The sequence below is a fragment of the Cupressus sempervirens genome, chromosome 10 (assembly GCF_028749045.1).
Source record: "Cupressus sempervirens isolate cs-2001-9-10 chromosome 10, ASM2874904v1, whole genome shotgun sequence".
NCBI classification, from domain to species: domain Eukaryota; kingdom Viridiplantae; phylum Streptophyta; class Pinopsida; order Cupressales; family Cupressaceae; genus Cupressus; species Cupressus sempervirens.
The window spans coordinates 955,401,480-955,423,721 of NC_143127.1; the positions used below are offsets into that span (position 1 = coordinate 955,401,480).

At 34.7% G+C, this 22,242-nt stretch overlaps 1 protein-coding gene across 1 annotated transcript; it reads right to left on the minus strand.

Annotated features, from left to right (window-relative positions):
* Positions 1-647: 647 nt before the first annotated feature.
* Positions 648-17,352, minus strand: LOC149537144 (uncharacterized). The gene is made up of 4 exons (XM_089807235.1): positions 16,714-17,352; positions 15,402-16,437; positions 1,543-1,649; positions 648-1,455 (listed from the first exon to the last, which is right to left on the minus strand). Exons 2-4 carry the CDS (start codon positions 16,161-16,163, stop codon positions 1,338-1,340), a joined length of 987 nt encoding a protein of 328 aa, XP_089663361.1. The 5' UTR covers positions 16,164-16,437; positions 16,714-17,352; the 3' UTR covers positions 648-1,337.
* Between the last annotated feature and the right edge of the window lie 4,890 nt (positions 17,353-22,242).

A 22,242-nucleotide genomic window follows, 5' to 3' on the forward strand; every position in this document is an offset into this window, starting at 1 on the left:
CTAGTCCTACTTCAACCATATTGTTCTTCTAAGGATCATTTCCCATTGTACTCACACTACAAAGTTCTTGGGACATTAGATCTATCATTATATATGGCGCAAGTTCTCGAGTATGCGGCAAAAAATTTGCCCAACAATATACTTCATTTCAATTGTAGTGAAGCATTTGTTTGAAATAATGGAACAAACAAACCAAAAATCTTTTGGAGGAGACAAAAAAGGATTACACATTATTGAAATTATAGAAATAAAATTTTGTAACGTTTTTTAGTTGTGACAATTTTATATTATATAATTTCTCACCATTGACGTAACTATTGCACCTCCTTTTGATAAATAGGAGTTCTATCAAATTGTTTAAAGTCAAAATTGGCTTTGCAATTCCGGTGCACTAAACATATGGGTTATTGTAGTTGACCTTGATTTTTGGTTTCATTGGATATGAATAACAAAATGAATTATTGAAAAAAAAAAATTGTGCCATCAAGAGAATCGAGGTCAAGGCAGGTAAAAACTCACAAGAGATTTTCGGTTTGCAACGAGCATAGAAGTACAGGGATTTCACTTCAGTTGGGAAAGCGTTACTTTTATCGTGTGTCATAGGGAATATTTAACAGGGCAAAAATGGAAATCATTGCAGACAGAACTTTATGCCTTTAAGAGGTACGACTTTACATTCAATTCTCAGAGTTCATATCGACAAAAGATTAGTCTATTGATTTGATTGCTAAAGGATCAATGCAACGACCTTTTCCCCCACAATAGATGATCTTACAAGCACTTTTTAGAAGAAGTCACAGTCCCAGACCCCTCTATGACCGGATGATGCACTGAATCGACCTCTGTTCTTTAGGCAATGGCAAAATTCGCTTGCCATTTAGAATGGAATGGCAATACTGTATACCATCAGACAGTTTCCAACATTAACTGCATTTTGTATAGTTTTTTAGTGTCCTCCAGTCTCCTTCCATGTGACCAATGCCCCGTATATGAATTCATGGCGACTTGCAAAGCTCGTAGAGAAGAAAAAAGTTTAAAGGGAAACTTGAGCTGTTTTATTTCTGACATTGAACGGAGCTCTTTATAGTTGAATGCAAGAAAGCTCACTGTACGCTAAAACCCTATCCATTAATCAACTAGGCCACGGTTTTACATTTGGATCTCTTTTTGAAATGGATTTTGATTCGAAACCCTAATTGCCCTTATCCAACTTTGAGATGACCTCTAATCTAGCACTTTTTAGCCGAACCCAACTCAAAGAAAATGGTTTACATTGATCATGTAGTTTGAAACTCTGAAGAATACCTTGTGTGACATTTTTTATACAATTGGATGCATCAGATGGAATGTAAGTCATTCTCTTGGTCTTTTAGAGAAAATTTTGCTTTTCTTTCAGATTTTGCCCTGTTAAGGGGTAAGAAAGGCATGCATCTGTTTAACTGTCCTTCAGAGTACCTGCAAATGTAAAATTATCATCAGCAATGAGAAAATGATTTAGAAAAGGTAACCTGTAAAATGACAGAAAACATTTCAAGCCCATACCTCACAGAAGTAAATTGACCCTTGCAGTTATTGTAACATTTTTTTCCTTCCGCTGTATATTCAATTGACACTTTCACACAATTTTTACAAAAGGATCTTCTACATTCCTGCATTGTTAAACAACTAAATATTATTTCCTGATATCAGTTTTCGTAAAAGTTAATTATCTGAAACATGGATAGAATTCACGCAGAATTTTGAAAGATGAATAGATGAACTTAAAAGGGTGTTAACAGGACAATTTCAGTTGTCATATTTAATTAACACTTATAACATGTCCATGCAATGCCTATACAAATTGTTCAGCATTCAATTCACACTTACAACATGCCGCCCAAGCAATGCCTATACAAATTGTTTAGCCCATAAAACAATAGATTAGATCAAACTTTTACATATTTTCCTGAAAGTATATCGGAGACGCAGCTTGCATCATGGAACATTGTAGCTGTATGCAAGAAATTTTTTTAAAAATAGGAACATAATAAGAAAAAGAACTGTATGTCAAAGTTTTAAAAGAAATAAGCAACACCAAACACTTCGTTATAAGTAGATTCATACTGGAAATGATAATGTTCTAGGCTTGAATTGTCTCCATTTATCCAAAATCCTGTGGATCACATTGTTTTTGAGTAGGAATGATTTTTAATTTTTTGAGGCCTCTGTAATAAATGGAAAAGTTTCCCTCCCCAAAAGAGGAGTGTGGGACAAGTAAATTAAAGCAAAGCCCTCAAATTCAAATAACTCACATGATCCCTAGATCAAGGAAGATAATAGAAGTGCTGATGACACAGACCGCTCTTTCTTAATTTATATAAAAGTAGGCAAGCGCAATAATGGTAATAGCATGCTCTTGAAACCTCGTCTGCTGGATTTCCTCCTGAATCAATTACTACAGAATAATCTTACTCTTTGAGAAAAACTACAAATAATGTTAAGAATGTTAGCCTATGTGAAATTGAATTTATAACTTATTATGATTATTCTATAATAAATTGTAACTGATTACGAAATTATATATTTCTATATATATATTATATACATACATATATATATATAGTTGTGATTAGTGTATATAACGTAATCAGTTCAGAATTATATATAATGCCGATAGCACACTTATTTTTATACTACCGGCGGCACATATTATTATAATCTGCTGATAAACTAAATTCATATGCATAACTTATAATACCAACAGAAATATATATTACACTCACGTATTATAAGGCATATTATATTACGTGGTCAGTGTAAGCAGAAGCTTTAACTAATACTGCTTTCGTTTGTTAACGTTGTGACCCGTCTTACAAGTTATAACAGACGTGATGTTAGTACATGATCTTTCATCACGTCTTCTCATCTTATCGCTGTGTATATATATATTATGATCTGCAGGGTGAAGTTGATCAATAACAGTGGCAATCATACTTTCACACCTGCAGATCATAATATATAATCAGGATATAAATTTGTTCAATAAATTATCATCAATTAGACTCAGAATTTTAATATCAATATCATCTTTAATTTCAAGATTATTAAAATTGAGATTTACACCAATAAAATACACAGCACAATATAAAACTTTTCAAATAATAGGATGTGATCTTTTCTAAAAGGATCTTTCTATGAAGAAGATTGACCACATCTTGGCATTACTCTGTAGATTTTGGTCCCCATTCTCTTAGTGATGCTGAATGAATCGCATACACATTTTGTACTAGAAATGGAGTCCTTGAAACTCTTCATCCCCAGTTGCAAGTTACGTCCCATCTACAAGTTTTTTCTTGCAAGTTTGATGTTCTCATCAGAGTTCCCTGGTCTCTTTCTCCACCTTTGCGATGTGAGATGAGATTATGTTCTACATCATAAATATGCTGTTTTCTTGTGTGTTCCAGAATTTCTTTGCAGAGCGGTTCACTCTCTAAATTCACACATCACCAGCTTTAATTTTTATGCATTTCTCCAATTCTTACCTCCTACCCTTTTCTCTATGAATGATAGTATAGATAGATAGTGTTAAAATAGAATAGAAAGAGACTAGTCTTCTTTGGCGGTTGTCTGGGTGTTGAAGCTGGTCCAGGCTTCCCATAGTGGGGCCTCAGTGATTCTTGGATCTCATCACTAAATAGATGAAAATCTAAATCTATGCCTAATAATGACAGCATAATTGATTGCACAAGGGCATAAATGGTGAATAATTCTGCTATTCCTAATGTTAACTCCAAATCTGACAAGACTAAGATGACTCTACTGATGATTAACACATTCTTCTGATCTAGCTCAATTGTTCTAATGGCTGACAAAGAGGATGCATTTCCATCATTCTCAAGACATATATCTTGCTATTTGAAAAATTGTTTTGAACTTGTGAAAAAAAATGGCATTCAATTAAACCTTAAAAAGATGGTAAAAATGAGCTTTGGGACTTCCAAAGGAGGACTGAAAATGAAAATGATCAGATTTGATATCATGTCATGGAGAAACAAATCTAATACATCTATTTGTGCAACTGCAAACTATTTTAGCCCTCTGATAAGATAAATAATAGTGCAATGTGTTTTAGGCTCTTTGATCAAATCTGGGAGCTTTGTCTTTCAATCGAATGATCTAGTAGTTTCAATAATAGGTATCCTTCTAATTAAGGTTCTCTAATGTCCATGGATAAGTTTGATAGGCATTTTTTCCCTTACTGGAAAAATTGGTCAAGCACTATTATCTAGGTCTAAACCATTTGTTGTTTTAGGATATTTTGAAATCACACATGATGAAAACCTCAAGAAACCTTTTTTATTTATATGTGGAGAGGTATTGAAATTCCCAGCTTGAGGAATGGTTGTTCGACATATAACTTATCCCCAAAATTTATGACTTCAACGTGACATATGAGGATTGAGTTTCAAAAAACATCAAATATGATTAGTCATGCTTTGAGGGATAATATTTCATGTTAATAATTACTTTTCAGAGAAAACACCAACAAAAAAGATCTTCAACCTGACCCATGGACAAAATTAATACTTTAAAATGGAAGGCATGGACATATGCATATAGAACAACTTTTTTGGTATCTACTTTAGACATCATCATATAGGGTGTTAGCATGAATGTTGATGGTATTCCTATGGGGGAGTATCCTAGCATTATTGGAGACATGGTACAGTGCTCATATGTTGCATTCATGACTATGTTTGTCATTGATGTCAACATACATGCTATTTTGTGAGATTGACAGAGCAGCGGACAGAGATCGAGGTAGTGCAGTTAAAGGATTGAAGATGAGGCTCTGCGTAGTTACTGATGTGTTCTATAGAGTGTCCTGATGACGTGGCTAAGTGAGAATGCCGAAATATGAAGACAGTTGATAGTTATTTGAGATTTATTGAAGACAACATTCAGACAGTTCCTAAGAAGCAACTGCTGATGTTTTGATTATATCTCCTAATAGAGATAGAATATGGTTAAGCGAGGTTGTACAAAGGAGGAAGACATGATGAAGTAGTGGTAAATGCACACATCCCGATGAGCATCGAGTGAAGATTTATGAAGCTATGAGCTGACAGTTTGGTTGTAATTGTGAAAAGTTGTAATAGTATAATGTAATATGTATTCTAATATCTTAAGGTGGTCCTATATTGTAATTGTAAATTGGGAAAGACTCAAGGCCAACTCAATGGTTAGTTTTAGGACTTGGTATAAAGGAATGATGTTTTCCTTGAGGTAGAGTGTGGAATACGTGAGATCCAGTGCAGATATTTGTGTAATGCAAGTATGTGAACTTGTATGTGAGATCCAGTGAACCTGCTATTGAATATATTTTGATGAAAGAAGTGTTTGTTGTGGTTAAGGTACAATGAGCTGACAAAGAGACTGTATTTGGCAATGAGGTTGTTATGGGAAGTTGTTTATTGGTATTATTTTGAGAAGAATAGTACTAAGACAAGTTGGACAGTAAGTTCGGTGGTCTTGCACTTGAAGCTATTTGAACAATGGATCCTTCTGCCTTCCACAAATCCTAATAGGGTTGGTATCTTCTAACAGAGATTCAAAGTCTCCTAACAAGGATTGATATGTACTGAGTGTTATTCATTGACTCCTAACAGGGTCCATCCTCTTACAAGACACTTATATATTAGTACATTATTTTTTAGGTATCATCCTCACCAGAGTTTTCCCCTTGATCAAGGATTTGTTAGAAAGTAAAGTCCACCAAGATAACTGAGAGGGGGGGGGGGGGTTGAATCTGTTATCAGATCAATACAACTTTTATCAACCTTATTAAACTTTAAACATGTGATCAATAATAATAGTAATCATAAGAAGATACACATACACAATAACACTAGATATGCTAACTAGGGGAACCCTTGATCAAAAGGAAAACCCCGATGGAGATGGTACCCACAAAATGATGCACTTATATATAAGTTCCTTGCAAGAGGATGGACTCTGTTAGGAACTAATGAAATACATATTGGTCCTTGTTAGGAGACTTTGAATCCCTGTGAGGAGATTCCAATCCTGTTAGGAGTTGTAGAAGGCAGATGGATCCACTGTCCAAACAGTTTCAGGAGCAAGACCACCAAACTCACTATCCAACTGGCCTCTATATTATTCCTTTTAGAATAATAGAAATGCAACTGATCTCAGCAACTATCAAATACTTGCTCTGTCCTCTTACCGTGCCTCTACCACAACAAAACACTTCTCAGATCTCAATACCAGATCTGCAAACTTGCATCACAGTGATCTCTTTGATCGCTTACTCACATTTACCAAACTTCTTCTCTTATAGCATTCACAAATCAGTTGCATACAATACATTCTTCATCACAAGGAAAATAACTTTCCTTTATACCATGTCCTCAAAATAATTCATTCAGTCGCCCTTGAGGCTTTCCCAGTTAATTACAATAAGACCCCATTAAGATAATACTATACATTACATCTTTTCATAATTACAAAACATTGTCGGCTCACAATCTTCACAACTTCTCACACATGCAACCTTGGACCTCGTGCACTCGCTGGCATCATCATCAAACTGTCTACTTTCTCTTTCTAACCTCACTCATCCAAATTCTATCCCTGTTAGGAGATATAATCCAAACATTAGAAACCACTTCTCAGGAACTTTGTCTGCAAATTGTCTTTTGTAAATGACAAATAACTACTACCAATCTTCAATTTTCTATGCGTGCTCTTAACTACATCATCAAGACACATTGTAGAATATGTCCTCAACTGCGTGTTGGAGTTCTTTCTGGTAAGGAACATATCCGGTGGGTTTGAACTTGATACCAAGAAACAAAAGACAGGGACAAGCCTAAGGATGAGCTAAATCCTATATTCAGCAAAGCTAAATCTTAGTTCTGGGCAAATATTAACAGAGTCATTAGGACTCACTTCACTTTAGGCTTTGCAAGGCCAAGGCAGGCAAACCTTAGAGATTAATCTTATTAACTTGATACTCTTCTCTACAAGACTATCCCCTATAGCAAAAATGGTCAATGTTCTTCTATGATTTGCTGATAAATTTCCTGAGCATAGTAGCTAACTACAACCCAAAAGTAGATGCAGATAAGTAATGACCAGCACTTTTAGTTCTTAGTACATGTAATGGTAAATTGATTTGTTGTTATGAATTTCCTGCAATTAAGTGAATCATTAGTTTGTTCTTGAACTTTTAAATAGACCAATGTCTTATCCAATGGGATATAGAGTCAAAGATTAGCAGATTTGAACCATTATAATCAACTTGTGATTAAATATGTCAACATTGAACTGTAAGTTTCATTCTTACCATATCCTTTTCACAAACCCTAAACCTTATCAATTACAGAAAGCAATTACCTAATTCTTTAAATTAGCAGCAATCAGTAAGAGATATACAATTTGTGTGAATTGCATTAAATTGAATGAAACTTGTTCATATCAGTCCCAAGATTATGAATATATGAGAAAGGAGAGAAAACTCAAAGACAATGATATTTAAGGGAAATTCCTTCTTCTTAAAATGTTTGTAATACTAACAGAAACTCATAATACAGCTTAGAGACAAGCCATTGGTACCAAATGTTCACTTTTTATATTCAAGTATGCAATAACTGAATTCATTCACATAATTACAGAATAAATGGACGGACTGTAAAATAAAACATAATAATCAAAAAATTCTACAAATGACTGACCTCTACTCTTCATCTTGGAAATACATATATAGGATTGCAACAAGCTACAGATGAGAGTAGGTTACATGTCAAAACAAGAATGGATACAAAAATCTGGGAAGATGGAAACAAAAAGATATGTAGAACATTCTTCCAAAAGATCGATTAGAAAAAGAAAACTAGTTGAGACAATAAGTGGACATTTATGTCATATTTTCTAATTTTTCTCTTCTTTGTCCTTCATGAGAAATATCTCAACCACTTCCTGTCGGCAGAGCTTTAATTTCTCCTACCGCCTCCCAAACATAAATCTCCCTTTTTTGTGGGCCACTCTATAGTTTTGACCTCTTGTAAATCCTAAGTAGCTTTGGTCCACCTAGCATCCATAATTGCTTTTGATTCAACAATAAATTTATTCAAATCTATTTCTGCCTTAAAAAGGGAATCAATTAATTTATTGTATGGGACATCAGAAGTATCTTCAAAAATTGACATTGTAGCCTTCTGAGTTAAAATGGCACCAAAGGAATTGGACCATTTATGCCAATCTATTACTGTATTAGCAGCATCCAAAATTGATGGTATAAAGGGCTATACTCCCTGAAATAAAACCTTTAATTTTCCTTGTATAATCTGTAACTTTCCAATGAAGAAACCAATCAATTCTTTGACTATCTCCAAACCTTCCTTCACTATGATTATTTTGTCAGGCAAATTTGGCTTTTTAGCCATTAGTACAATTAGCCACTCCAAGAACTGAGTGTATGGCCCCTAAAGATTAAATGTGGGTGATAGCCATGAAAGTGCCTCATTGCAAAATTGCTCAGCACATTGTAAAGCAATGTAAAAACTATGAGCCTATTGTGACATATTTTTCAAAATTTCAATCCTATGGCTCATCAAACTCTTAAGGATAGCTGTCCTTATCTCATTTCCCTGCTGAGTAGATTGAGCATCAATGCTCATTCTCTTTGGTTTTTTTGCTTCCTCTTCCCCCGAATCACCTGTTTGTGTTGGGGCCTCAGTTGTGTTCCTAGCTGGCTGCTGTTGATCTTCATGTTCTTGTCCCTATTCTATAGTAACTACTTGCTCTGCCTGTACAAGTTGCTCCCTAAGTGATGCAACTTCATTTTCAAGTGCTTGGACCTTGGCCTCAAGTTCTACAATCATTTCCTTGTACACATGGCTCTTTCTAAGCTCATCTTCATAGAGCTTTCTTACATCAATGTAATCATGTATGGACTTAGAAAGTCTTGTCTCCATCTCCTCTACCTTGGCTTCATTCATAAATGAAAAATGTTTCATGGCTTTACAGATCTCTATGCCAGAGGTGCCCTATAGAGTCCATACAATCATATTACCTTGTTCAGTGCTTTGTACATCCATTAATTTTGGCTTATTTGATGATGGAGCCATACTCCAAACTGCTAGGGATTTGGTATCTATGTTGAAACCTATTCCTCTCTGCAATCCATCAACACCAAATGCTTCATATGAAATGGCATTTTCTTGCCTTCTTATTTGATCAAGCATAAAAGCTTGTTCCAGATCCCATTCAGGCACTAATAACATGCCACTCCTTTGTACAAGATCTCTTGCCTCCTCTAGAGTCATGATTTCACTCTCAGGATCATAGGCCTACAGCTTTTCCACCAGTTCTAGTTTTTGCTCACCTGATTCTCTTGGCTTCATCTTTAGTACCAACTCATTTTGTTTTATCTTGTACAGAAAGCTCTTGAACTCAGTAGATTTGATGAATTCATCATCTTCTAGGAACTGTTGGGCTTAAATGATTCTATCATCCAACCTTGCTGCTGCTAATTCCATGTCAATGAGTGTACTCTCAGCTGCATTTATCCTATCTTCGAGGTAATTCTGCCTTAAGTCAGCAAAATACTGATTATTGCCAAGTAAGATCTGCAATGTCCTCTGTTTCACCTCTACATGGATATGGACAACCTTTTGTCTCTTATTTCCCTTTGTGACCCATGATGCTTCAGGGACATCCTCTTCTTCTATCTCTGGGGTCACATCAGGTTGAGGGTTGTTTGAGCATACCCTATCTTCCTCTCCTATTGGTCCTTCAAGCATCTTATCCATAATCTCAGCATGGTCAGTGACCATCTTCCTGATCCTCAGAGGATAGGGAACATCCATATAAAATCCCATAAACTAGGGATCTGCTCTCTTCATTTCTCTTTCCACCCTCAAGACATCATCTAGCTTTGCTAGCCTATTAGCTACCTCACCCTCTTCAACTATGTTTGGAATAACATCCTCATGGAGTAATTCCTTGGTGCTAGGCAGTACATAATCTCTTATTTCTTTAAGGGTGACCCTCATCCAATTTTCAAGATCATACATTCTATATGGACCAGTTAACAAATTGTAATGATGGAGGAAGGGATGGATCTGATCCAGGGCCTCTTTTCCAATTGTAAAATCACCCACCCTAAAACACCTACACAAGAAAGTACCCTTATGCACTTTGGGTCCTAGATACTCCCTATTGACCATAAACAATTGCCATATGAATTCAATTGTACCCACTCTAGGAGAGATAAACTTTGGTAATATATGGGGTGGTTGAGGACAACCATATACTCTCATTAAAGAAAAAGTTGGAAATAAGAAAAATATCCCTCCAGTTATGATCTAATCTTTTTCCTTCAAGAATCAGGGCTGGTCTCAGAAGGCCTTTTAAAATCTCAGGGGCCCTAAAGTAACCTGGATCTAGCATTCTCATTATCACAGCACTGAAATTATTAAAGAATGAGACAAAATCAGAAAAATGATAATTACTATCCCATACCCATGTCCACAACTGAACTAGTAAGTCTCCATTTGCATCAAAAGTATGATCAATGAAATCAGAACTTACATACCCTACATTTTTGTAGAGGATTAGGTGCATCAACAGCGAATAATGATGGAACTTGAAATCTTTTAACTCTCCACTCTAAGCCCGGGCTTTTCTTTCATCACCTCCAAAATGTAATTAACATAATCATACTCCCCCCCATGGTAAGAGTCTTGCACATCTCTGGCAATTATAAATTCAGCTCCATAGACCATGTCAGTTCCATCTTTGCCAACCACGTTGTGGACACCATATACTGTTTTTGCAAAATAATTTTTAAACTTGTCCAAAGGCATCATTTTCTCTACCTTTTTAGGGTAATCACCCACATTCTTGAAATCCATGGGAATATGTTATAGCATAGATTTCCCAGTGTAGGCCTTGGTATTCTCCTCAAACTTCCTCTGCCAATTCTTTAAATCTACAGGCTGGCCCATAGCTCCATCCAATCCAAAAGCCTCAATGAATGATTCACAGTCAAGTGTGCATAGAATAGTTCCATCTTTCTTATGGAAAGATTTGGTGGCCGGATTGTAACAACGAAATAGGGCCTTCATCAAGTCCACATCCACAAAAAATCTGGAAATATCAATTTGGCCAAGTTCTTCTTCCATGGATTACACACAGGAATCTTCTTCTCTCTGTTATAGTAGAAGTATTTGAAAAGTTTAGAACCAATAACACCAAGGCACATAACATCTCTGCAAAGAGCATATGGGTCGACAAAGTCATGGTCATCTACAACATTGGCATTAGAAGAACCAAGGAAAAGTTTTATCCATTCTTCAACAAACCTATTAGGTTTCCTTTGTAGTGATTTTCCTACCTTAGAAGTTGAAGTCTCTGCAACTCCCATATCTAATGCTTGAATTTCTTCTACCTCTTTATCAGACATCTTTACAACATGTTAACAAATAGGGTATGGAATCCACTCCCAAACTCTAAAACAACTATCTGTATATACTGAAAACTCTGTAACTATTCAAAGTCTCTTTCTTTGCAAATGGCGAACTGTAATTGTCAAATAGGAAAGCCTTTATAACTCAATGTATACAAATCGACGTTCATCTTTGCATTGGTTTTCAGCATGCTCGAAACATAATATCAGCTTATTTTGTCACCTCAGGGGAGCGTCGCCATTACTATCCAACAATGCAATTTTCATACCATATTCAAATCTCATTGGTTGAGAAGATTATTGTTGTTTCCAGCTAAGAAAAAGTACCTTGGTATGTTTTATGTCAAAATAGGGCCTACGATCTTACAACCATTACTTAATGAAAAGACTCCTCGTATTATCTTATAGCTGAAGAAACAGTTTCCCGATGTTAGGAAACCCTTTCAAAAACCCTTATCGAACAATCAAAAGCCATGGCAAAACCCTTTATGATCTTACGACTCAATTGTTGTGGCGTCGACGCTGACTTTTTCTTTCTCTACGATCTTACAGCAAACGGCTTATGTTGAAATGACATAACATCTTACTTTAACCCGTTTCTCCTTAGATCTTATGATCACGATCATCTTTATTACTTCATAACATCTCCGGTTACCCTTCAAACTCTTACGATACTACAAGAAACTATTATCCTTCTATATTGTAGCATCGTGGGCCTTGCCTTTTTCATTTACGATCTTATGATCGCGGCTTATTCATAACATCAGAGCACATTATCCATTAACTTGAGATCTTACGATAAACTTCATATCGTAAGATCGGAGATCAACAAATGCCACTCAAAACTTCCTATTAAATTCTTTTTTGGTCCCACTGGTCCAAATAAGCATCCATCTGGTATTTGTTTCACAATCTAGTCAATCAGGACTAGACACTTGTCGCCTATCTAATAGCGTACTATTACTTTTGCTTATCTTCTATCACCTTACAATCCTACGATCATAAGTGTCCCATAACATCGCAACATCCTAATATTTACTTTACGATCTTAAGATGCCCATAGCTTCATAACATCTTAACACCTTCTTTCTCTGTCCCTGATGCCACGATTGCCCTCCTTGTCGTAATTTCATAGAAGACGAAATGAAAATTACTCAAACTGACATACGATCATACGATACAAAGGGAATCATAAGATCGGGAAATTGATAACACTTCATCGCGATCCTCCGCTAACCCTTTGGTCGTAACATCGTAGAAGACGAAATGAAAGACGAATGAATTCCTGCTCAGCTATAAAACCTAGGGTATTCCTGCTCAGCTATAAAACCTAGGGTTAGGGCCTAGAGTCTGATTTTTATAAAGATTTTTGCAATGTAGGATGGAATCAAAACCCTAGGGCACCAAATTTCATACTTGGGGCAAAAATGAAAAATAATTGTATTAGGGCAAAAAACATGTTAGGGTTTTCCTCTACAAATGAAAACAAATAATAAACAACCCTAACAATCACAACATTTTTTAGTATTTTCACCATAAAATTTGAAAATTAAGCTTAGTGAAAATATGGGCTATCACTGCACTTGACTTCACCTTCAATACTTGATCCGTACGACCTCAATCTCTGTCTACTACATTGTCAATCTTCTCAGTATGTTCACATCAATGACAAACATAGTCATGAATGCAACACACAATCATGCTAACTGTCTCTCCATTGCTCCAATAATGCTAGAATACTCCCCCATAGGAATATCATCAGCATTCATGCTAATAGGGTTTCCCAAGTTAACAAATCTGGTGTTATTGTGTATGGTTATTTTCTTACAGTTGTTGCACTTGTTGATTACATGTTTTAGATTTAATAAGGTTTATAAGAGTTGTTTTAATCTGATAACTGATTCACTCTCACCTCCACCCCCCTCTCAGTTATCTTGGTGGAATTTACTTTCTAGCATAGGCTTGGGTTGCATTAAAAGAATCCTCGTTTTGTGAGTATATGTTACCTAGCAAGTTTAATAGTCAAACGTATAAATAACCTCTCCTAAACTAATTTATGAGAAGCGGAGAGTGATCATTTTCTACATCACACACAAAATGAAGTCTGTGGTAGACAAAAACTCACATATGGCTAAGTTCGAAGAAAAATCTCCCAGATATCCAGGTCGTTTCTAAGAACATGTCAGACAACAATCTAGTATTAGAATAACTTATGAAATCAAGAATGATCCCTTCAAGCTTGCATTGGAAATGGCCATCTTTCAACAAGGCAAAGAGAAGTACCATTATGAGATATTCTTAATCATGATACAATGAAATTGGACATAAATAAGACAGTTCGTCCAGGTGTGTAGTGAATGATTTGAAAAACTACTAAGTTGGCAGAAAGATCGTAACAACATTTGCTGGGTTAAATTAAGCTACAACATTGTTGTCACTCCAGCAGATTGCCTACAATTATATCCAAGTGTTGATAACGCATTAAACATCTTCTTTTCTTTAGTTGCCTCCAACACATTCTGACCTGTAAAACTGCAAGAAATTGCTAGCCCATATCATCATTTGGGTTTTTTTAATCATGTGTAGAATGTTCGCAATGAGAAAGGTTCTGTAGACAGCAGTCTAGTTTTGTTTTATTATTAAGTTTTGAAAAGATAGCAAGGATTAGTTAAACAAAAAAAGAAAATTGGCATTCCCAAGAAAGAATCGTGTTTTAAATCAATCTGGTATCAGATAGAAGACTTCCAGTCCACCTCGCCTGAGAAACACAACAATCTATTGTGTGGAAGAAAATTCTAAGCAATTGACAGCGAGTAAACTAGCAAATAGATAGCTAGAAATATATGTCATTACTTGCCAGGTTTGTAAACTTTTGAGGTGGATGTCAACCATCCAAAGAGGAAATGATTATTTGATAGGGATCATTGTAAGGTTTAGAAAGATGAGAATCTTGACTCTTCATGAGAAACCATCATGATTGAATGGAAGTAAAGTTTTCAACCATATATGGTTACTATGATCAATACACGAGATCTATTCCTCTTCAAATTTTCAGACCCCAGGAGCTAAAATGGCATGCAAACCCAGTTGAGTAACCCATATGAACTTAATTGAAGACAAGGCAGCTACTTCATGTTGAATGTAGTCAACAAAATGCACAAAACGTTAAAATAAGAATAAGGGAACATGGGCAAACTACTTCTATAAATTTCATTTGTCTTCATTATGAATACATATGGTTGTGCTACTTGGCTTCTTGCTCCAAAGTTTACTTTGAATTACAACAATAAGAAAAGACTAGCAAGGGTACTAAAAATAATGCTTGCTACTCAAATTAATAGTACCCAATCAAGTTTTTCTGAGTGCATAATATTCAAAAAGAACATGTCCACATACCAATGTACTGAAAGTAACAGTCAACACATTGATAGTCTTAAGTGTTGCAAGCGATTAAGAGGATGATATGCCAGTCAACACCTCTAACATTTAAATCACCAATGGGAAAATCTGTGTTCCTGTTCAAATCTGCCATAACCGTTATCTATGGTTCTGCAATTTCGAAAGTACAAATATGACTGAATGCTGTTGGCCGAACTGGTTTTTGGATTATCAGATTTCCACAATCCATTTGGCATGAGATTTTTTTTTCTGGATTCTATTGCATGTGTTGTTCTAGCATCAATGTTTCAGATCACACTCCATAATCCATCATTGGGATGAGAGAATGCAAGAATCACGGAGTGTGATCCGATACGTTGATGCTAAAAAAACACACAATCAAATCCAGAAACAAAAAATGCCATGGTTTTTGGATGTTGACTATGCAACTTTGAGTGTACTTCATTTGATTTCAATTGAAAAGCATTCACAGTTTGCAAGGAAAGCAACAGATTGGAATTGAAATGGGAATTTGAGCAATATGGTATACCTGACAATCAGTCCTCGACAAGAAAGTACGCCCATAACACAATGAGCATCGATTCAACTTGGTCAGCTTCCAAAGTCTGGAAGTATGGCAGTCCTCCATGGAATTGACTGGATTGGCCTCATAAGCCTTTCCATTTGCAGGTTTAGGGGGCAACTTAGAAAAATCAACTGGAGACCCCATAGAAGAATAAGTTGCCTTGGTCTTCAATAGATTTGCTATGTAAGTGAAATTATATTTGTTCCCTGATCCTTTTTCAGAGTCTTCGCTCTTTGAAGAACAAGTCCTAGGGATTGACCTATGAGAACGGGATGTCAAACTGCTAGGAACAAATATGTTGAGAAGAAACTGCTTACCGTCTTCTCCAATTTTCTTAGTTGACCCACCTCTATGGTTTCCTCTTGTCTTCTTCTTTGATTCCTTTTCTGTACTTCTTTCCTCGGATTCCTCTGTTTCCGTATTTGCTCGTTCATTGCATTTATTCTGCATGGCATCCTTCTGCTCCACCAGATCACTCAGTGACAATTCGTAGCTTGATTCAGGCATTCCTTCAAACATTTTAATGAGCTCCTGCCTCCCTTTGGCAATCTCCTCTGCCCTTGCAGACATGGGGTACATGTGGGGTAAGGGCATGGGATATGAAGTTGAACCAGGACGCCACAGATGAGGAGACCCACATTCCAACTCATCTTGATCCTGTCCATTGGCCTTCATTTTCGCCCATGAAAATATCAGACTTGAAGAACTTGTTTCATTACTATCCATCACACCAAATTAGCTTATTCTCATTTGGGTTCTCTTAAACATCAAAAGAATTTAGGGCGGTCCTTAAATCTCCAGTTCCAGTTATGGGTAATTCCCAAACATCAAACCGCACTCTTCGGTGCTTCCTAATAATCAAAATCCATGGACAACCCTCAATCATCAAAGTTCATTATTGGACAACCTACAATCATCAAAGTTCAAACTAGACAGCCCTCAAACATCAAAATTCATTGTTCGGAAATCTTCGAATATCGAAGTTTATTATAAAGCAATCCTGAAAAAGCCAAAATTGGTTATCAGCAATCCTCAAACACCCAAATTCATCATCGAGTAATCTTCAAAACATCAAGTACATAATGAATTTATGTAATGACAAAATTAAGAACGACCACATTCCCAAGCATAAAAATCCATCAAATGCAATCCTCTAGCGCCAATTTCATTACCCGCCAATTCCTTGAAAGTCAAAATTGAGGTTTGGACAACCCTCAAAACATCAAATACAAAATGAATTTATGCAATGATCAAAATATTAAGAACGACTGCATACCCAAGCATCAAATTCCATCAAATACAATCTCAACTGATCTCGAGATCCCCATGCCAACATAAACCCCACGTTTCAGATCAGTTCACGCCCACCCAATTCAATTCAGCGGAGGCCTTGATTAATGCAGAAGCAAGAAGAAAGGGACAACATCCCCCAGCTGTTGCGGACTTGCTTCTATAGTAAGGAGAGTGGGTCCCAAGCAACAATTTGCCCCTTTGGAGCACCTCCAAATGTCAATGTCCATATAATAAATTTTGCAATTAAATCTAGGCCACCAACATCCAGATCCAACCCCCTATGAAATTACTGCAAAATTGACTTGTTCTCAGTCCTTTATCTGGATCATTTCTCCCATCATCCTTCTTGTCCTTTTGCATTTGGATGAATATGGCATGGAATTTATTTTAAATCAGAACGACAGGTCGTTTAAATCACCAGCTTCGACAGGTCCCGTGACGTTTGAACCATGAACAAAGTGGTGTCATACATTTGTGTTACATGAGAATTATGCATCTGTTACGCCGGTTGAATTTATCTGATTTGTACTTGGTTTTAGTGTTGCTAAAGGCGGAGATGAATGATTTATCATCTTCTAAAAATAAGTATCGTAAAAGAGCAGGCTACCATTTTTTTACGGATCTAATTTGTGTCAGTTGAAATGTACCCTTGTAACAGAGCATGTTTGCTCAGAGTTCTAGGCAGCATATCACATCGACATTAAATGTTAACACATGAAAATGTCATTTCAACTGTATAGATTGAGTTAAGAGTAAATAATAATTTAAAGATCAAATATTTCGCATCCTTTAATTTATTTCCTTTTTGTTTTGAATTTTATCAAGTTATTCTTGGGACTCAATCTAGTGTAAAGAAAATGCTGTCATATAAATTATTTAAACTCTTGAATATTGAAGTATTTTTTTGGGAGGTAAGTTACTGATTTTATTATTATTAAAAAATATGTTTATCTCTATTATAGGTGAGTATTTAGGTTTATCTATATTATAGGTGGATATTTAGGTTGGTGTACTTCATTTATAATAAATCTATGATGAGGAAAAGATTAGGTTGTAGTTTATATTAAGAAAAGATCTAGATGTAATATAACTTAAAATTTATTTTATACTATGAATGAGTTTTTTAATAATGAAATTGAACATTTTATCATTTGTCTATCAATGTTGATATATAGAAAAAAAGTTTATTTTGCATTTTTATTTTTATAAAACATTAAGTTATTAATAAAAATATTTACTTTGTATTTTAACGTTTATTTTAAATATTTTTTAAATTAAATTTGATTATGTACACTTTGAATTATTTAATATATTTATCATCTTTAAACTTATTTTACATATTACAATTATTTGTTTTGTATGTAAACATTTTTTTACTATTCAATATTATTTTTGTTAAGATGGTATCATAATAATATTTATTTTCCTATTTCAAAGTCCACTTTTTTTAATATCACTTTACAAACAAACCATCTACATATACAAATAATCATTGATTGTTAGATTTTACCTATTAAAAGAATACCAAAACAAATATTATTATAAGGACAATACATGACATTAAGGTATTTCACAAAAGTACAAAATCATAGACAACATTAGAAATAAGCAATGATAGAATGGACAATCCTTTTTTGCAAGATCTCCATTATTAGTTGAACACATTAGACCCGCTTGAGACTTGAATTAACCACATTTCCTAAATTAATTTGGAATCTCATTAAGGTGGCTTGACGTATGTTCTTGAGGCACCTTTCCATCCTTGAAGTTAGCCTTGTTATAAATATATATTAGAATATAGTGAAGCATGATAACAATCATATAAGACGTCAATACAATAAGAGACACTACCATTTATGTATGAGCATTGATGAATGGTCGCTCTGATACCACTTGATGAAGGGCGATCCCCTGCATACCACAAATACATAACATAAACAAAGAAATAACAACAATTGGCAAGAACAAAATATAGGCTTCTTATTATCACCACAAATGTGAAGTTACAGAATTTTAAAACATAATATGCAAACCTACATGGGCGCCTTCCTTACAATAATTTGCAACACAAAGCTATGAACTATCACCTAGAATTGTTATAAACAATGTACGTGCATTTCTTAGATAGGTATTTTAAAATTGCCCCAGAAGTTTCTAGACATCAAACCCCAACCTTTGAGATTGACTAACTCTAAAATTACATATTGAGTTGGCTCGATACACCTTTGAGACTTATTTTGAAAATTTCGGTCAACCCAACTTTGAAAGGCCATAACTCTCAAACTATTGCTCCAATTAGATATTATAGCCACTTTTTGGGATCCTTGACTTCTGATCTATAAGGCCTGACTCGCATAAGCTCCAATCGACCCCATTTTAAAGCTCATCCAAGGCCTCTAAGGTCTTCAATAGTGAGCCTGAAATCTTTATACCAAAATTCCACAATAAATCCACGAATATTCATGATATGGCACTGAGCCTCAACTCGTAGGCCTTGATATTTCCACTATGAACATCCATCTTTAAAATTAGGACATTTTGAGCTGGTATGAGTGACTTACAAAGTAGTAAGTCGTCACAGACAATAACTCTGCATTATGACAACCCTTATTCAATTTTTTTTAAAAGTATTATTTTTGGGTGATGCAAGATTTCTCTTACACCCAGAATGCTCCTACATCAAGCATTAATACGCCTAATTGGATAGCATTAACTATGGTCTTATGGCAATGCACATGAGTTTGGAAATAGAAACATAGGGATAAATTTAAGAGATCTCTTCTTTGGAAATGTGTAAATTTTTGGCGAATCCTAAATTATTTTGGGGGAGGGAATCTTAAAATTGATAGCAACTTTTTTTCAAGTAGTTAGAAAAATTATTTTCTAGTTGTAATTTTTTCTATAACATAAGAATTTTTTATTGAATCTAGGTGATTGGTTCATTAATGTGGGAGAAAATATATAATATATCAGCCCTTTTTTGCTTTTGAAGGAAAATATATATAATATATGAGGCAAATGATTTACTTTTGAAGAAAAATATATATTAAAAAAAAATTAAATAAATAAATATGTATGTATGTATGTATGTATGTATGTACACACACACACACACACACACACACACACACACACACACATAGTATGAGGTGAATCTTTTGAATGAAAAAATAATAATTGTATTGACTAATATTATCTATTAATAACCACTTTTCAACACTTGTCAATTCTCATATGGGTCCATGCCCAATGAAAATTGATCAAAAATATCACTTTGCACAATGGTATTGAAAAATCTAACCATTGCAACATGTACCTAGCTTCCATCTACCATTTGATGATTATAGATCGATTAAATTTGTTGTTTTTTGGGTTGAATGCCTTGAAGAAAACCTCAATTTTGTCCAATGAATTGGCAAAAATGACATTGGTTGGTGACATGCGTCCACAAAATATCAAGGAAAATTTGAGGTCTCCTCTAAATAAAGCTTTATAACACCATGGGAAAATTTAGGTCATCCAAAAATTCCCTTTAAAAATTGTACATGAAAGTTTTCAATTTGTTTTTTATTAAGGAAAATAGGATTTAACTGGGCCCTAAAACCCTTACATTACATAGAACAAACAAAAAAGAACGCTTAAAGTATCAAAAGAAACTAAAAGCTAAAAGCTAAAACAACTCCCCAAACTAAAAGATAAAACTAGTAAAAAGCCAAGGAGTCAAGACAAAAAACCAAGACAAGCCAAGAAAAGCCAGGGCACTTAGGAGATATCTCTCAGCATGTCTATTGCACTTATTTCTAGCTTCGGTAGTCTACCAACTGCCTCCTTCATGTTTGAGAGTTCCTAGTCAAGTTCCACGGTGTCCTTCTTCCTCATGTTGGATCTAGTACGCTTTTGCGAGCTATCATTAGGGGTCCTGTCCCTTGTGTTGTGTTGCGAGCTATCATTGGCCTCTTTGAGAATATCATAGCTTTGTTCCACTATAATCTACATTGAGCTCTCCATCGTTTGGACCTTGTACTTGACCTCCTCCACTCTAATGTACATGTTCTTTTCTTCCTCTATTATCCTATTCTTCAAGTTGTAGTTCTCTCTTTCCAAGCTTTGCACCCTATATTTGAGCTCTTGGATTTCATGAAAAATCTACTTGATGGTGCAAAAACTATCCACCGCACTATTTTTGGCATTATTAAGAATCCATATCTGGATTTTCCTTAGTGGTGTCACTAAAAATCACTAGGGCAGGGCCGATCAACTCTTCCATTTGGATTTTACCCTCTTCATTCTCTTTGACCAAAGTTCTGATCAACTCGTGATTGATCCCCATTTTAACAGAAGTTATGTCGAAATTCTACCACACCACATTCCTATCCTTCCCTGTGATTGAGCATCTATATTTGTTGGTGTTGAATTCCTCATAGCCCTACTCTTTCTCCTCCCCATCACTCTGATTGAGGTCCCCTTCAACCTCCTACTTGGCCTCAGAGAGTTTCCTTTTCCAGCTCTAGGATGTCATGACCTCGTCCTCTTTGTTTGTAAGCATTTTGATGATGATGTTTCTCTTGCCCCTCTTCCTCTCCATGCCTTCCCCTTCTCTAAGATCCTCGTCTCCTTCTACACTTTCTTCCCTCATATCCATGCCTTCAACCCTTTCATTATAGGCATTATAATTTTCAATTTGTTGTGTCCAAAAGATAAATTTGATATCGTGTAAGAAAATGAGAAAATTGCATAAATTGATGGACCATACGCTAGATGTGCCACCCAATTTTAATAAAGTTTGGGTGACACTAGCTACTTGAGTTTATTTGTCAAATTCCAAATTACTAATTGATAATAATGCCTAGTATTTCCTTTAAGTATAATTAATATTTTTAAAAATAAATTTAGTTAAATCATAATGTTAAATATAGTTAGGTTTAGTAAGGAATATTTTGAATAAAAGGTAAAAATATAGTCTAGTCTAGATTTTAATGACAATAATTATATGTAATCCTTTTTTGATATCAATATAAATATTAGCATTGTCAATTTTTAAAAAAAAAAAAAAAATTTTGTCATATGGATTGAATAATTAGATTATATATCTCCTTGGTTTTAATATTTTTTCCAACATATAATTCATTTCTTTTGAACAAGGTTTTCATACATTAGATAAATTTCATAAAATGTTGGAAGGGTTGATGTAAATCAACAAATGATTTTGAAATTTTAAATTATCATTGTACTTTCAACATTTGAATAATTGTAAATAGATTATTTTACATGTTAGTTACTTAATAGAGTATAAATAGAAGAGTTATAAAATATTAAAAGTAATTCTATATTCATTAATGGAATTCTAATTAAGTGTGAAAAGTTTTTTAATTTAGAATTGAGATGCACCATTATACTTCTATTTGAATTAGATGAGAAATTATATTTTCCAATGTAATAGAATATAGATAGAATAATTATAAAGTTTTAAAAATATCTTAATATTTTTAAATTATAATGAAATAATAAACTA